The sequence below is a fragment of the Dysidea avara genome, chromosome 7 (genome assembly GCF_963678975.1).
Source record: "Dysidea avara chromosome 7, odDysAvar1.4, whole genome shotgun sequence".
Lineage (NCBI taxonomy): Eukaryota > Metazoa > Porifera > Demospongiae > Dictyoceratida > Dysideidae > Dysidea > Dysidea avara.
Genome location: NC_089278.1, coordinates 17,028,367 through 17,046,088, shown reverse-complemented (window position 1 = coordinate 17,046,088; position 17,722 = coordinate 17,028,367). Strand labels below are relative to the sequence as shown.

General features: G+C 39.4%; 2 protein-coding genes across 2 annotated transcripts; both read right to left on the bottom strand.

The window, feature by feature from the left end:
- Positions 1–11,046: 11,046 nt before the first annotated feature.
- LOC136261070 (uncharacterized) lies at positions 11,047–12,251 on the bottom strand. The gene is made up of 3 exons (XM_066055037.1): positions 12,128–12,251; positions 11,861–12,024; positions 11,047–11,766 (listed from the first exon to the last, which is right to left on the bottom strand). The coding sequence occupies exons 1-3, from the start codon at positions 12,249–12,251 to the stop codon at positions 11,047–11,049; spliced, it is 1,008 nt and encodes a 335-aa protein (XP_065911109.1).
- Positions 12,252–12,644: 393 nt separating this feature from the next.
- On the bottom strand, positions 12,645–14,584 carry LOC136261069 (uncharacterized). The gene is made up of 3 exons (XM_066055036.1): positions 14,164–14,584; positions 12,718–12,822; positions 12,645–12,658 (listed from the first exon to the last, which is right to left on the bottom strand). Exons 1-3 carry the CDS (start codon positions 14,582–14,584, stop codon positions 12,645–12,647), a joined length of 540 nt encoding a protein of 179 aa, XP_065911108.1.
- Between the last annotated feature and the right edge of the window lie 3,138 nt (positions 14,585–17,722).

The following is a 17,722-nucleotide window of genomic DNA, read 5'->3' as shown; positions in this document are numbered from 1 at the left end:
TCCTTCTTCTTACTGTAATATCATCCTTGACATGTTTTGTGATGCTGGTTTGACTCAGTTGGTTGATTTCCCTACAAACACCCTTGACATTTTTGCCACTAACCAACCAAATTTAGTTAACAAATGTATACCTCTGCCAGGAATAAGTGACCATGACGTAGTTTATATTGAATCATCTGTCTATATGCCTCCAGCTAAAAGGAAACAATTGTTGAGGTCAAAAGTCAACATGAATGATCTGAAAGATTTGATTAATAACTTTACTAGGACATTTCTAAGCAAGTATTCACCAGGTTCATCAATAGAACAGATGTGGGAAGAGTTTAAAGCTATTTGTTTGGAATGTGTTAACTTAATACCATCCAGGTTAATTACTAATAGATATAACAAGCCCTGGATAACAGCAAACAGCAAACAATATATTAGAAAGAAGAAGCGATTGTATAACCGTGCTCGCACGTCTGGCTCTACCGAAGACTGGAATGCTTACCGTACAGCTAAAAGGGCAGCCCAATGTGAATGTTGAAAAGCACATAATAATTATTTAACAAGCTTGATAAATCCACAATCAAATCATCCAAATAAAAAAAACTATTTTCATACATCAAAAGTCAGCAAAAAGACTGTAATGGAACTCCTACCTTGGAGGTAAACAGTTAAGTTGTTACTAATAATTTGGCAAAGGCTGAAGAGTTAAACAAGTATGTTAGTTCTATCTTTACCAGAGAAGACAATAATTGCCCACCTATTGCTGATGCCAATTTTTCCTCTGAATTAAGAAGCCTGAACATTTCTGTCGAAGGAGTTGAGTACCTCCTTTCTAACATAGAACCACACAAATCTAGTGGACCAGACCAGATCCCTGGTAGACTCTTAAAGCTAATGTCAAGTGAAATTGCCCCATCACTTTCTCTAATTTACCAAGCTTCCCTTGAACAGAGTGTCCTTCCACAAGACTGGAAAAATGCCCTCGTGGTACCAATCTTTAAGAAGGGAAGTCATGCTCACCCCTCTAACTACAGACCAATTTCCTTAACATGTAAGATACTCGAACATATAATTTCCACCGGTATTTATCAACATCTAGAAGAAAATCTTATTATATGCTGACAGCAACATGGCTTCCGTAAGCAGCGCTTAATAAACCCAACTGATATCAACTGTACACGACTTTGCGACTACTTTGAATAATGGTGGAGAGATACATGCAATTCTGCTGGACTTGTCAAAGACTTTCGACACCGTTCCTCACAATAAGTTATCTCATAAACTGTCCTCATATGGTATATGTGGCCAATTGTTAAATTGGATCAATGCCTTTTTAACTGATAGAAAGCAGCAAGTTGTACTAAATGGAGAAACCAGTCAACCACAATCAGTAATATCAGGAGTCCCACAGGGTTCTGTCCTGGGACCGCTACTCTTTTTGTGCTACATTAATGATATCCCAACAGTAGTTAAATCTAAGATCAAGTTATATGCTGATGATGCTTTATTATACAGGTATATTAATTCAGAGGAAGACATTACTATTTTACAACAAGTCATTATCTCAGTGGGCCAAGAAATGGCAAATGAACTTTAATCCAAGCAAATGCGAGTGTTTAAGAATATCAAACAAGTCTAACTTACCCAACCTTGCATATCACATAGACTATACTAATATCCAACAAGTTAAACATACTAAATACCTCGGAGTCACCATAGACCAAAAACTGAACTGTCATGAACACATCAACAACGTTGTCAAGAAGGGAAATTCTGTGATTGGTTTTTTGCAACGAAACTTAACAAACTGTCCAATTGCTGTAAAATCATCATGCTATCAAACTTATTTACGACCAGTTTTAGGGTATGCATCAGTGGTATGGTCACCACATTACCAGACAGACACCGACAGACTAGAGATGGTGCAAAGATGATCAGTAAGATTTGTTTTAAATAAGAAAGACAGATACGCTAGTGTGACTAAAGTGATGGAATCTTTGGGATGGCCTAGTTTGCAAAGCAGAAGAACAATGCAAAACTGATAATGTTTTACAAAATAATTAATGATATTGTTGATGTTGACATTGATGACAATATATTAGTACCAGTAACATGTCACTATACACGTGGTCACCTCATGAAGCTGTGCTCAAGAGTGGACACATACAAATATTCATATATGCCATCATCGATTAAACTTTGGAATACCTAGCCAGGAGATGTTATCAATCAAAACTCAGTGGAAAATTTTCAAGCCAACTTGCACACACACACATGCACACACTTGAAATTAACTGACAACAAATAATGTTAATATACATTCACACACAATCATAATTGTGATTCAGATATGTACGATTATACTCCACTTATGGAGGTATGTACATTAAATCTATATTATTATTATTATTATTATTTATTTATTATTACTGTGAAAACTTCGCAAGCGAAGACTATACACAGGGAGGAAAAACACGTATACATTCCAAATTAATATTGTTCAATAGAGTTAATTTCTTTGGGTAAATTGTTCCACATCCTACAGGCATTAGGTCCAAGTAAATACTGGTATGTGTCAGTTCTTGCAAATGGAACTGGAATATTATTTGCGTGTGCTCTTGTTGTGATGGTAGATTCTGCTGTTGTGGTGTTAAACGAGGTGATGTCAATAAGTGGGATACATGTTAAATTGTGGATGATCTTAAAAAGGAGGCACAAATGAGAGTTATGTCTACGAGTTTCAAGTTGTTGCCAACCAAGTTAGTGGATCATAGTTGATACACTATACTATGCTAGGCCATTTGTTTCAAAATGTTTATTTGATTCAATTATTTGGTATATTTAGTGAATTATTTGGTATATTCAATAAATTATTTGGTATATTCAATGAATTATTTGGTAGCTGTGTGCAGTGAATTATTTGGTAACAGTAGCGGATCTTGAAATTTTCAGAGAGGGGTAACCGGTTTCAGATTTCACTCAACTTCAGCCTAGCTGTAAGTCAAAGACCAAAAAAAAGTCACAACCTGCTCTTGATGCTCTTGAACGCCGTATTTGTTATTTCAAAGGCAAAAGTTGAAGTTTCGCCAGTAGAAAGTCCTATAACACACTATGTATAACTCGTGGTGATTTTATCACCCACACGACAAGTCGTCAATAAATTTGGGCGTGCGCTATTCTCAGAGGGGTTTCAGCTGAAACTATTGCAACCCCCCTGTAACCGCCACTGTAGTATGTGCAATGAATTATTTGGTATGTGCATTATGTGCATTGTGCAATGAATTATTCAATAAATTATTTGGTATGTACAATGGGTATGCGCAATGAATTATTTGGCCCGTTTGTACAACAAATTATTTAATATGTTAAATAAATTAGTTTGGTATATTAAATGAATTATTTGATATATTCAATTTTATAGTGTTTTATTTTTACATAATAATAATAGACCTATGTGGTATCGTTATCACAACCAGTAGCTATGTTAGACAGGCTGATCACGAGAGTCGCGAGAGCAGAGCTTTCTGTTAGTTGCTTTAAGTTTAAGATGATGGATGGTGGGCAAGCTGAGGTGAGGTTTTGTATGTAAGCGTACATGGGTGGCGTAATCTGTTCACCACTCCCCGATTTACGGCAGCTAGGAGCCTAGGTCGGATGAATTAACTTACCGTTACTGGCGTTGTCACCCATGATGTTGAGTGCCGAGTGCATGCACGTGTACGGTCTCATGGTCTAGGATTGATGAATAACATGTCTGGGGTGATTATGTCGGGTGCAAAATTCGCTGCCTGTCACAGCCATCCAGCTCACACGGCTATACCTGTGCACGGGAACCCGGCGGCTAGATTATTTCTGAGGTAGCTAGCTAGGTGGCTATAGCCAAAACAATATTATTATACCATGTCAATCAAAGAATTTGATATTTACAAGGTTTTCAGGTAGCTAATCCATTAAAAAATGAAAGTGGTTACTGAACCTATTTTCCCGTCTAGTGGTTTCCCCGAGCATAGTAGCATTAGCGTTAGGGTTAGGCTTGGGTTCAGCTTTGGTTTCTTCTTCACCTTTAGGTTACGTTCTTCTTATTCTATACAGTGGCGGATCTAGAGATTTTCAGAGGGGGTTTCAGATTCCACTCAACTTCAGCCTAGCTGAAAGTTGAAGACCATAAAAAAGAAAAGAAAAGAAAAGAAAAAAGGTCACAACCTGTTATTGAATGCCATAATTGCGATTTCAAAGGCAAAAGTATGGAGTTATGCCAGTAGAAAGTCCTTCTATAACACACAATGTATGACTCGTGGCGATTTTACCACCCACACGATAAGTCGTCAATAAAGTTGGGGCGCACGCTATTTTCAGAGGGGATTTCAGCTGAAACCATTGCAACCCCCCTGTATTCGCCACTGCTATATAGTGAGACTAGCTACTACGTAAGTAACATTTATAAGGTAGAAAAGTAGGGGTAGTTATCGGAGAAGCGTGATAGCTCAGGTTCTAAAGGCAGGAGCAACTCGTCGGGATCACCACGTTGACGACTGATAGAATTAAAGCACGTGACATACACTAGAGTACAAGCACACATACGCACGTATTCTAACTAAAGTACATTACTTAATTATATCTAATCCAAAACAGCCAAGCTGTAAAAAAAGTGTACGGCCCTCAAAAAGGCTATGGTGAAAAAAGATGTGAAATCCAAGGTGGCGGCCAAGAAATGGCTATGATGGTAGGCTAATGGTAAATATTTTAATAACGACAATTCAGGTGAATTATTGTGCCGCTTGGTCTTGGCACCAAATTCACCTGAATTGTTGTTATTAAAATTTTTACCATTAACCTACCATCACAGTCATTTCTTGGCCACCACCTTGGATTTCACATCTTTTTTCACCATAGCCTTTTTGAGGGCCGCACACTTTTTTACAGCTTGGCTGTTTTGGATTAGATTTCACTTCTTTTTGTATTTTTATACCCCAAAGCCGGCCTATGGCCAGCTTTGGGGCTTTTTAAACCTATCTTTTTTTTCTTTTCCACAGGAAGAAGAAAAGATGAAGCAGATGAATACTTTAAATATTTCTGATTGTATCAATAAATGTACAAATTATATATATAATACATATATTTATTACAGAACTCTACATGGTGGTTTCTTTGTAACTGAACACTCTGCAAGGTGACTTCTTCTAACTGCTCTCTCTACAGGGTGAATTGTTTGTAGCTGAACGATCTACAAGGTAACTTCTTCTAGCTGATCTCTCTACAGGGTGATTTGTTTGTAGCTGAACTATCTACAAGGTAACTTCTTTTAGCTGATCTCTCTACAGGATCACTGTTTCTAGCTGATCTCTCTACAGGGTAAATTGTTTCTAGCTGAACTCTCTACAGGGTGATTTGTTTGTAGCTGAACTCTCTACAAGGTAACTTCTTTTAGCTGATCACTCTACAGGATCACTTGTTTGTAGCTGAATTCTGTACAGGTGATTTGTTTGCAGCTGAACTCTCAACATGATGGTTTCTTTGTAGTTGAACTCTCTACAAGGTAACTTCTTCTAGCTGATCTCTCTACAGAGTGATTTGTTTGTAGCTGAATTCTTTACAGGGTGATTTGTTTGCAGCTGAACTCTCTACATGATGGTTTCTTTGTAGTTGAACTCTCTACAAGGTAACTTCTTCTAGCTGATCTCTCTACAGGGTGATTTGTTTGTAGCTGAATTCTTTACAGGGTGATTTGTTTGCAGCTGAACTCTCTACATGGTGGTTTCATTGTAGTTGAACTCTCTACAAGGTAACTTCTTCTAGCTGATCTCTGTAATTTGTTTGTAGCTGAACTCTCTACAGGTGATTTGTTCATGGCTAAACTCTCTACATGATGGTTTCTTTGTAGCTGAACTCTCTACAAGGTAACTTCTTCTAGGTGATCTCTCTACAGGGCGATTTGTTTGTAGCTGAATTTTTTACAGGGTGATTTGTTTGCAGCTGAACTCTCTACATGGTGGTTTCTTTGTAGCTGAACTATCTACAAGGTAACTTCTTCTAGCTGAGCTCTCTACAGGGTGATTTGTTTGTAGCTGAATTCTGTTTAGGTGATTTGTTTGCAGCTGAGTTCTTTACAGAATGGTTTCTTTGTAACTGAACTCTCTACAAGGTAACTTCTTCTAACTGAGCTCTGTACAGGGCGAATTGTTTGAGCTGGACTATCTACAAGGTAATTTCTTCTAGCTGATCTCTCTACAAGATGATTTATTTGTAGCTGAATTCTGTACAGGTGATTTGTTTGCAGCTGAGCTCTTTACAGAATGGTTTCTTTGTAGCTGAATTGTCTACAAGGTAACTTCTTCTAGCTGATCTTTCTACAGGGTGATTTATTTGTAGCTGAACTATCTACAAGGTAACTTCTTCTAGCTGATCTTTCTACAGGGTGATTTGTTTGTAGCTGAACTATCTACAAGGTAACTTCTTCTAGCTGATCTTTCTACAGGGTGATTTGTTTGTAGCTGAATTCTGTACAGGTGATTTGTTTGCAGCTGAGCTCTTTACAGAATGGTTTCTTTGTAGCTGAATTGTCTACAAGGTAACTTCTTCTAGCTGATCTTTCTACAGGGTGATTTATTTGTAGCTGAACTATCTACAAGGTAACTTCTTCTAGCTGATCTTTCTACAGGGTGATTTGTTTGTAGCTGAATTCTGTACAGGTGATTTGTTTGCAGCTGAGCTCTTTACAGAATGGTTTCTTTGTAGCTGAATTGTCTACAAGGTAACTTCTTCTAGCTGATCTTTCTACAGGGTGATTTATTTGTAGCTGAACTATCTACAAGGTAACTTCTTCTAGCTGATCTCTCTACAGGATGATTTATTTGTAGCTGAATTCTGTACAGGTGATTTGTTTGCAGCTAAGCTCTTTACAGAATGGTTTCTTTGTAGCTGAATTGTCTACAAGGTAACTTCTTCTAGCTGATCTTTCTACAGGGTGATTTATTTGTAGCTGAACTATCTACAAGGTAACTTCTTCTAGCTGATCTTTCTACAGGGTGATTTGTTTGTAGCTGAACTCTCTTCAAGGTGACTTCTTCTAGCTGATCTTTCTACAGGGTGATTTGTTTGTAGCTGAACTATCTACAAGGTAACTTCTTCTAGCTGATCTTTCTACAGGGTGATTTGTTTGTAGCTGAATTCTGTATAGGTGATTTATTTGCAGCTGAGCGCTTTACAGAATGGTTTCTTTGTAGCTGAATTTTCTACAAGGTAACTTCTTCTAGCTGATGTCTCTACAGGGTCACTAGTTTGTAGCTGAACTCTCTACAAGGTAACTTCTTCTAGCTGATCTTTCTACAGGGTGATTTGTTTGTAGCTGAACTCTCTACAAGAAAACTTCTTCTAACTGATCTCTGAACAGGGTGAATTGTTTGTAGCTGAACTCTCTACAAGGTAACTTCTACTAGCTGATGTCTCTACAAGGTCACTAGTTTGTAGCTGAACTCTCTACATGGTGGTTTCTTTGTAACTGAACTCTCTACAAGGTGACTTCTTCTAGTTGATCTTTCTACAGGGTGATTTGTTTGTAGCTGAACTATCTATAAGGTAACTTCTTCTAGCTGATCTCTCTACAGGGTGATTTGTTTGTAGCTGAATTCTGTATAGGTGATTTATTTGCAGCTGAGCGCTTTACAGAATGGTTTCTTAGTAGCTGAATTTTCTACAAGGTAACTTCTTCTAGCTGATGTCTCTACAGGGTCACTAGTTTGTAGCTGAACTCTCTACAAGGTAACTTCTTCTAGCTGATCTTTCTACAGGGTGATTTGTTTGTAGCTGAACTCTCTACAAGAAAACTTCTTCTAACTGATCTCTGAACAGGGTGAATTGTTTGTAGCTGAACTCTCTACAAGGTAACTTCTACTAGCTGATGTCTCTACAAGGTCACTAGTTTGTAGCTGAACTCTCTACATGGTGGTTTCTTTGTAACTGAACTCTCTACAAGGTGACTTCTTCTAGTTGATCTTTCTACAGGGTGATTTGTTTGTAGCTGAACTATCTATAAGGTAACTTCTTCTAGCTGATCTTTCTACAGGGTGATTTGTTTGTAACTGAATTCTGTATAGGTGATTTGTTTGCAGCTGAGCTCTTTACAGAATGGTTTCTTTGTAGCTGAATTTTCTTCTTGTAACTGATGTCTCTACAGGGTCACTAGTTTGTAGCTGAATTCTCTACATGGTGATTTCTTTGTAACTGAACTCTCTACAAGTTAACTTCTTCTAGCTGGTCTTTCTACAGGGTGATTTGTTTGTAGCTGAACTCTCTACAAGGAAACTTCTTCTAACTGATCTCTGAACAGGGTGAATTGTTTGTAGCTGAACTCTCTACAAGGTAACTTCTACTAGCTGATGTCTCTACAAGGTCACTAGTTTACAGCTGAACTCTCTACATGATGGTTTCTTTGTAGTTGAACTCTCTACAAGGTGACTTCTTCTAGCTGATCTTTCTACAGGGTGATTAGTTTGTAGCTGAATTTTTTACAGGGTGATTTGTTTGCAGCTGAACTCTCTAAATGGTGATTTCTTTGTGGCTGAACTCTCTACAAGGTGACTTCGTCTAGTTGATCTTTCTACAGGGTGATTTGTTTGTAGCTGAACTATCTACAAGGTAACTTCTTCTAGCTGATCTCTCTACAGGGTGATTTGTTTGTAGCTGAATTCTGTATAGGTGATTTGTTTGCAGCTGAGCTCTTTACAAAATGGTTTCTTTGTAGCTGAATTTTCTACAAGGTAACTTCTTCTAGCTGATGTCTCTACAGGATCACTAATTTGTAGCTGAATTCTCTACATGGTGGTTTATTTGTAACTAAACTGTCTACAAGGTAACTTCTTCTAGCTGATCTTTCTACAGGGTGATTTGTTTGTAGCTGAACTCTCTACAAGAAAACTTCTTCTAACTGATCTCTGAACAGGGTGAATTGTTTGTAGCAGAACTCTCTACAAGGTAACTTCTACTAGCTGATGTCTCTACAAGGTCACTAGGTTGTAGCTGAACTCTCTACATGGTGGTTTCTTTGTAACTGAATTCTCTACAAGGTTACTTCTTCTAGCTGATCTTTCTACAGGGTGATTTGTTTTTAGCTGAGGAAACTTCTTCTAGCTGATCTCTCTACAGGGAGATTTGTTTGTAGCTGAACTCTCTATAGGTGATTTGTTTGCAACTGAACTCTCTACATGATGGTTTCTTTGTTGCTGAACTCTCTACACGGTTGTTTCTTTGTAGCTGAACTCTACAAGGTGATTTCTTCTAGCTGATCTTTCTACAGGGTGGATTGTTTGTAGCTGATCTCTCTACAGGGTGACTTGTTTGTAGCTGATCTCTATACAGGTTACTTGTTTCTAGCTGATCTCTTGAATTTTCTTCAGGGTGACTGCTCTATTAGGGTGACTGCTCTATTAGAGTATCTTGATCTTGCTACACCAAGTTGGATTTCGTGTTATAACTCCGTGGCTTTAAGTCTGATTCTTCTTCACCATTGAAGAGCCTTTCTAAGATGATTACTCCATCTGTATAGTGATTTTCAAAGCATTACCACAAGCGGTTTTTCTGGTAGGCGTGACAAGTAGTCGTTTTTTATTAGCTAATCTTGATTGCGTAATTGTTACACACTGTTGGTTTTTTCGTTGTATCTTCCTGGTTTTTAGCTCGATTTCTTTCAAACCACAATAGGTTTTAGGTTCCATAGTTAACCTATTCACCCACCGATTTTCAGCTTCTTCCCATACGCGGTTTACCCTGTAGGTGTGACAACATATTGGTGTTATTTTTCGCTCATAATCGCTCATAACTCTTTGTCTGTTCATCGTATTCCAGCGAAAGTTGGTATCGAGATGCGCCTTTATACCCCCTTCAGGGGCGGATCTAGGATTTATAAAAGGGGGGGGGGCTAACTCAAGGTACTAATCTCTTGGGTAGAGGTGTACAAAGCACACTTCCCAGCATGCGAAGCATGCTGGAACTAGGGGGGTCTGGGGGCATGCCCCCCCAGGAAAATTTTGAAAAATAGATGCTAAAATACTGCAATTTAGAGACATTTCCACATAAAATTCATACCTGTAGATATTTTATATACTGCCTTTAGATTATAGGTATGGCTCTCTGAAGCATTTTGCTAATGGAAAAGTTTGGGTAGGTACAGACAACCAAGTACATGATGTACAATTGCACAACACTGAATAGGTGCATGTTAGAATAAGAATGTTGAAAGTGGAAAATTTTGAAACTTGAACAATACAAGATTGAATCTGAGAGCATTTTCTATGAAAATTGTGTACCTGAATTAAGTATTGCCATACATATTAACTACACAAGTATAGATGCATGAATGAAGCCCTTTAAACAGACCAATGCACTTCATTGTATGTATAAGTGTAGGCAGATTTGGAAAAATTCCATAACAGAACCAACTACATGTTTCCAGTGAATGTTCTATTAGAGTAGTTAGCTGACTGCTCTATTAGAGTATCTCGATCTTGTACACCTCCAATGCTGATCCGGGTCCTTGTTGCATAAACTTTAGCATAAATCCGCTGATAATACCTTGGAAAGATGTTTATAAGGTGGTTTTATGAGTATTTGTATTATTAGTGATCATATAATTATGCTAAGACAAAATTTCATTATAATACTCAGCACATTGATCAAGTAAAGCCTAAATATGAAGGGGGGGCTTCAGCCCCCAAAGCCCCCCCCCCCCCCCCCCCCCCTGGATCCGCCCCTGCCCTTCTGTGTGCCAAATTTCAAGGCAATCGGATATGGCATTCGCGTTTTATAGCAGTTTTTGTAAGTGTGCGACAAGAGGAAGAAAAATAAGAAGAACCTATTTGAAGTCGAATATCTCGGGAACGCTTGGAGCGATTTCGCTCAAATTTGGAATGTGGAGTACTGAAGTTGGAGGGCATGTCCACAGCAAACATCGTCTTGTTTCATCAAGGAAGCACAGAGCTACGGAGGTGCGAAAATTGCATTTTCTTTCGTCCTGTCAATATACTCACTGGTGTTGCGCGCCGGCTTCTTGGGCCGCACGACACACTACCGTGTGTCTCTTGATTCTAAATATAGTTCACAGTTGTAGACACCCTCCGGGGGCGGGCCAAGTACACGATTCCACTCCTTCATCTTCTGGATTGCCTTAGAAGCAGCTGCTCTTACTGAACGTGTACGAACTGTGTTAGTGTCAGCTGTCTTCTGCGTATCTTCATTGGCTACATTGTCGGTTGATAGTTCAACATCTTCTGGAGCAGTGGGGTCATTGTGCTTCTCATCCTGTACTTCTAATGGGTACAACTTGGCAACCGGTCTAGTTGTTGTGTGAGTGCTTGTCCTGATGTGTGCAGCCCTAACTTGATCATCATTTCCCTTGATGAGATCTTCAACTATGGCTAGTCTCCACTGTAGCCTTGGTTTGTTGTCTTCATGTACAGTCACTACATCTCCTTTGTTTATCATTTGCCTGCTCTGCCTAGTCATCTTGTAGAATTCTCGTAATGAAGTTAGGTACTCTTTCTTCCATCGTGAAGAGAAATGTCCAATCAATTGTGAGAGTTTGTCAACACTTTTCCTGAAGTCCATACCATCAACATAACTTGGGTTATTGATTTCCTCTTGATCTTTGAGGGGATGAAGAACTTGCTGTATTCTTCTACCATAAAGTAGGTGGGACGGTGTTAATGGTTGAGGATCTTGCAAGTCGGAATTCACATAAGTGAGTGGCCTATCATTTAACATGCTCTCGATTTCTACAATGACTGTCTGTAGTTGTTGGAGGGAAATGAATGTTTGGCCAAGTGTCTTCCTGATAGCTTGTTTTGTCAATCCTATTAAACGTTCCCAAAAACCCCCATACCAGGGAGCTCGTTTTGGAGTCAACTCCTTGACGTCCCATGGTTTCCTTGATGTCATTTGACTCCAACATTGTCTTCAATTCCTCAGCAGCAGCGAGGTAAGTGGAGGCGTTATCAGATAGGATAATAGATGGAAGTGATCTTCGACTGGAAAACCTTCCGAAAGCTAATAGAAAGGTTTTGGTGGATAGATCTGTGATGATCTCCAAGTGGATTGCTCTTGTACTCGCACAAGTGAAAAGACAGAATAATGTAAGCTTTGCACTCACCAATAGGCTCCTTAACATGAAGTGTCCCAGTAAAATTCACCCCTGTTACAGCAAATGGTGTGGCTGATCCAACACGGGTCTTGGGGAGTGGTGGTAAATCAGGAGTCCTGTAAGGTTTCCCCATTGCTCTGGCACATGCAACACATCTCAAAATACTTCTGACCCACTGTCTAATGGTGGGGATCCAATAAACCTGTCATATTGCCATCATAGTAATAGCTGTTCCACCATGGTGCAGCTTCTTATGTGTTTCTTGAATGATCATGGTTGTTAACAGATGTCTAGGGGGTAGCAAGTGGGGAAATTTGGTGCACTGGTCCAAGGAGCATTATAGATCCTTCCACCACATCTGATCAGGTTGTCTTGATCCAAGTACAAACGAAGTTGCCTCACTAGATTGGGACATGAACCCTGTTTCTTTAGTAACTATGCAAGCTCAGTTGAATAGCTGGTGGACTGACTGCTAGAGATCCAAAGTTTCCTGGCACAGTTCAGTTCTGTTGCAGTCAGTGGACCATTAAGCAGTGGTTGCTGTTTACGTGAATTGTGAATGTATCTAAGTACATATGCTGTGACAGCTACCAATTTACCAACGGAACTATAACGTGTAATGTTGACAACATTATGAATACCTGCTACATTTCCATCACTGTCCTGTGTTGTTGAGGGTGTGTTCTCACAGTCATCATCATCTTCTACCAATTGTAGTAGAGCATTAGTTGGTACCCATTGTGGCCAGTCTTCTCTGGATAGCAGCCATGGGGGCCGTGTAATCATAACTCTGATGAAAAAAGCTGTTGGGTGGAGATTCCCCTAGTCAGAAGATCGGCAGGGTATTCACCAGATGATATAAAGGACCATGAATTAGCTGGGAATGCTCCAATAATCTCTGTGACACGGTGTGAAATGAATGGCTTGGATGATTGTGTGACTTGTATATCCAGTGGAGAACAATTTGGCTGTCTGTCCACATGTGAATATGGCTAGAGGAATCATCAGGTTGAAGATGAATGGCTGATTTGATAAATTGCATGAGCCTTGTAGCCATAACAGCTGCCATCAATTCTAATCTGGGGAGGGTGACAGTTTTGATTGGAGCAACATGACACTTTGACATGACTAGTGAAACCTCTTGGTTTTGGCAAATATACACAACAGCATCGTATGCCTTAGTGCTGGAATCTGAAAAGGCATATAGATGGCAAGTAGATGTGACTGGTGTAGAGAGGTAAGTTCTTGGAATGGTAAACTGTGGTAGTTTCATTACGTCGGGAAGAATACTGAGCCAAGCATCTGTGATCTCTTTGGAGAGAGGTTCGTCCCATGTAAACTTGGTCTGCCAGATCTCTTGAAGCAGAATTTTGGCTCTTACAGACACAGGTGTCACAAAGCCCAAGGGATCAAATATCTGTGATGAGGTTGTAGGACATCCCTCTTTGTGACAAAGGTGTTAGCTGGTGAGAGTAACCTTGGAGCAAGTGATAATGTGTCAGTGGTAGTGTTCCATCTGAATCCCAGTAGTCCTATAGTTGGGTTAGGACCATCTGTTTTGTCCCTTGCTGTGATTGTTCGGAGACAGCGGCTATTGGATGACCACAAACGGAGATTAAAGTTGGCCTGGCTCATAAGTTCTCGAGACTGTTTGTAATAGACTTGTAACTCATCCTCTGTATTGCTGCCAGACAACATGTTGTCAACATACATGTTTTACTTCATATTTTCTGTGACTGGGGAGGAACTTTTACTTAGATGTAAGTCAAGCACTGCTGCGAGCATAAAAGGTGAACTAGATGATCCAAACGGAACAACTGTAAAGCGGTAGGTAACAAATTCGTCTGTAGAGTTCTCTGATCTAAGTGTCCATAAAAATCTGGTAAAATTCCTGTCATCAGGATGCAGCTTTACATGCAGGAATGCCTTTTCGATGTCTATGGCAAGAGCAAAGGTATGACAATGAAAACGTATCAGTATGGCACATAAGTTGTTTAGAAATGGAGGTTCAGCAATTAAACAATCATTGAGACTAGCTGACTTACCATTGCCACGACAGCTACAGTCATAAACAATACGAATGGGCGTTGTGGCAGAGTCCTTCTTGACTGCACGATGGGGTAGATAATGAGTATTTTCAGTGGTGTCATTGTCATTAACTCTTTCAATAAAACCTCTCTTCTCTTGGTCCTTGATAATGTTGTCATATATGTTTAGGAGATCCGGTGTTTGCTTAAGTTTCTGCAGTAATGCAGTTGTTCGTTTCTTACAAATTGTGGATGTTTGAGGGTAAAAGGGTTTGTCCTCTTTCCAAGGAAATCTTGCTACGTACATGCCCTGAGGTGTCTGTGTGATTGAAGATTGCTGATAAGTGCGAAGAAAGGTAGAATCCACAGTTTGTTTGGCGGCATCTGTACCAACAGATTCAATGGACCAGAACTTCTCAAGATTGGGCTCTTCAGGCATTACTGTGGAAGCCATCTGTAGTAAAATAGAAGTGGCTGTCTGTGAGAGTGAGTATGGCAGTGGCCCCGATAAGAGATAGCCTAGTTTAGACTTCTGAGCTGTGGGACCATCTCCTCTGATGATGGTGTCTTGGACAAATTCCCAGTAATAGTCAGTCCCAATCAAGATTGATATAGTGAAATTCTTATCAGAGCTACCAGATGAGCTAACTTGAGTCCACTCAAATGTGGTATAGTGCTAACAGACACAGGGGCGTAGCCAGGATTTTTTGAAGGGGGGTTCCAGCAACAGCATTGAGTTACCAGAAGCAGGGGTCTGGGGGCACAGCCTCCAGCCGCTGAGAGACTTTCAATATTTTAATGAATCAAATCTCAGCAAATTGCTATATTTTATGCAAAAAGTACATTAATTATGATGCATATAAGTCCCCCGCGATGAAGGTAGTACTAGATAAAGCCACCTAGTGGAAACAGACAGCATAACACATATATAGAGACACATAGTAATCTGTAAGTGATAGTTATCTCACTGTGGTATAAGAGCCATGAATCTACTGATACAAATTGAATGACTTACAATCAAAACAATATAACTATACAAATATTCTTAGCATGAATTCATTTTGCATAACACAAGTGATAAATTACTGGAGCTCTATATCTTTAAACACTGCACACCAAAGCTATAGTAGGATAAGGTCATGCTAAGTTTTGCATTTAATGTTAGAATGTCTGAAAAACTTCATATGGACATGGATATATTTACATACATGTTCTATTAGAGTATACCTGACTGCTCTATTAGAGTATATACCTGACTGCTCTATTAGAGTATATCGATCTTTTTAACAAGTTTTGAAGAGGCCTAGGGCTCATGTTACCTCTGTAAATCCTTCCCTGAGATATGAATGCAAGCTCTATCAATTGTTGTGCTGTGCTATATTACTCACTCATGTTGTCCTGCCACATTAAATGGTGTGTTAGGATCCTGCTTGCAGAAGTCTAAATTTTACAGGGGGTTCCTGAACCTCCCGGAACCCCCTCCCTACGCCCCTGAGACATGGGGACAGCATTCTGGATGGGTGCAGCAACTGTTGGTACAATGAGTACCGATATAGAAATCAGTTCTCCGGTGATAGTTTCAATCTCCGCAGTCGTAACTCTGAGCTTCTGGTGTAATCTGGACGTGCTGCCAAATGATGCCAATGAAATATCTGTTGTACTAGTGAATGATATGCCTAATTCTTTAACCAACTCTGTAGATATAAAGGAACGTTGAGCTTCTTCATCAAAAAGAATATTTTCCTTTGTCTTGTTGTTCCCAGCAATAATAGGAGCAACTGCGGTTTTAAGTAGGCAAGTAGTTGCTGACTGTGGTGTTGTAGAAGGAGATATCAGTGTAAGAAACCCTGTAACATCTGTTGAAGAGTTGGGTGCTGGTGGCTTATCAGCTGTCTTGTCATGAGTAGGTCCTCAGGGTTGTGCTTCACTGTTACACAAGGTGGTGTGGTGTTTCTTCTTGCATTTCTTGCACCGAAATCTTGACTGGCACTGTGATATTTTGTGATGTGCCAAACTGTTAAAGCACAGGTCTTCCCTCTTGACAATCTCGAGCCGCTATTCCTGTCACAGCACCACAATATTGAAGAAGTGTGATAGCTCAGGTTCTAAAGGCAGGAGCGACTCGTCAGGATCACCACGTTGACGACTGATAGAATTTAAAGCATAGTAGTTCTGAATGGTGTAACTAGTGAGCAGTGTGAAGTTACCTCTGGCGTACCGCATGGTACAGTACTTGGCCCTTTACTATTTACTTGTTTTATTAACGACCTACCAGCTCTAGTGAACTCTCAGATACGACTCTACGCAGATGATATACTTATTTTTAGACCGATTTATTCAAATGAAGACACTTTAGTATTGCAGAGAGACCTTGATGCCATAGTGAGGTGGAGTGAAGACTGGCAAATGTTTTTCAACCTTAGCAAATGTGTACACCTCAAGATCACTAACAGGATATTAACAACTAACTCAACATATTTTCTGAAACAACATCAAATTTGTAGATCTACCAGTGCCACTTACCTGGGAGTAACAATAGATGAACACCTGAAATGGACAAACCATATCCAACATGTTACCTGTAAAGCAAACTCAGCCAATGCCTTTTTGCGACGTAATATTAGCTCTTGCACTCAACAAACTAAGAAGCTGTGTTATCTAGCAATGGTACGTCCTATCTTAGAGTATGCATCAACTGTCTGGTCTCCATACACTAACAGTAGCATCTACAAGTTAGAAATGGTCCAACGAAGAGCTGCAAGGTTTATTACAAACAATTATTCACCCTGGGCTAGTGTAACTGAGATACTAGATCACCTGAATCTACCAACTCTTGAACAGCGACGGAACGATTTGAAGCTAATTATGATGTATAAAATGGTGCATAGACAAGTTCACATCGATAATGGAACCTATTTAATCCCAACAGCAAGCCAAACACGAGGTCACGATCAACGATTTTTGCAGCCACACTCCAGAATTGATTCTTACCTTTACTCTTTTTACCCCTCTACAATTAAATTATGGAATAACCTATCTAGCAGTACTGTGGAATCACCTACCTTAAAACACATTTAAACAATGTATTAATTATAGCTAAGTATAATCACTACAATTTATTCTTAATTTAATCTGTTGTACTATATACTCCATATGGAGGTTTCTGTACAGTAAACAAATAATAATAACACTAGAGTACAAGCACACATACGCACGTGTTCTAACTAAAGCACATTACGTAATCATATTCTAAATATAGTTCACAGTAGGGCTGGGCGGTATTGAAATTTTACTATCACGATATATCATAAGAAAAATATCACGATATTACTAATTATCACGATATTTTCATATTTTGACAGATGCTCTACTATGAAACTATAAACCTACCTACACAAGTGATAAAACCTGCAGCAACATGAATGGATGTGCAAATTTACATGTACATGGCATGTACCATTCATTGAAGTATACATGGAGATATATAGACATTAGGTAGACCTACAATTAAGCATGGAGAGGATGTGTCATATACACCCAAGTGCATGAGATAAATTCAGGAGTTCTGCAGATTCCC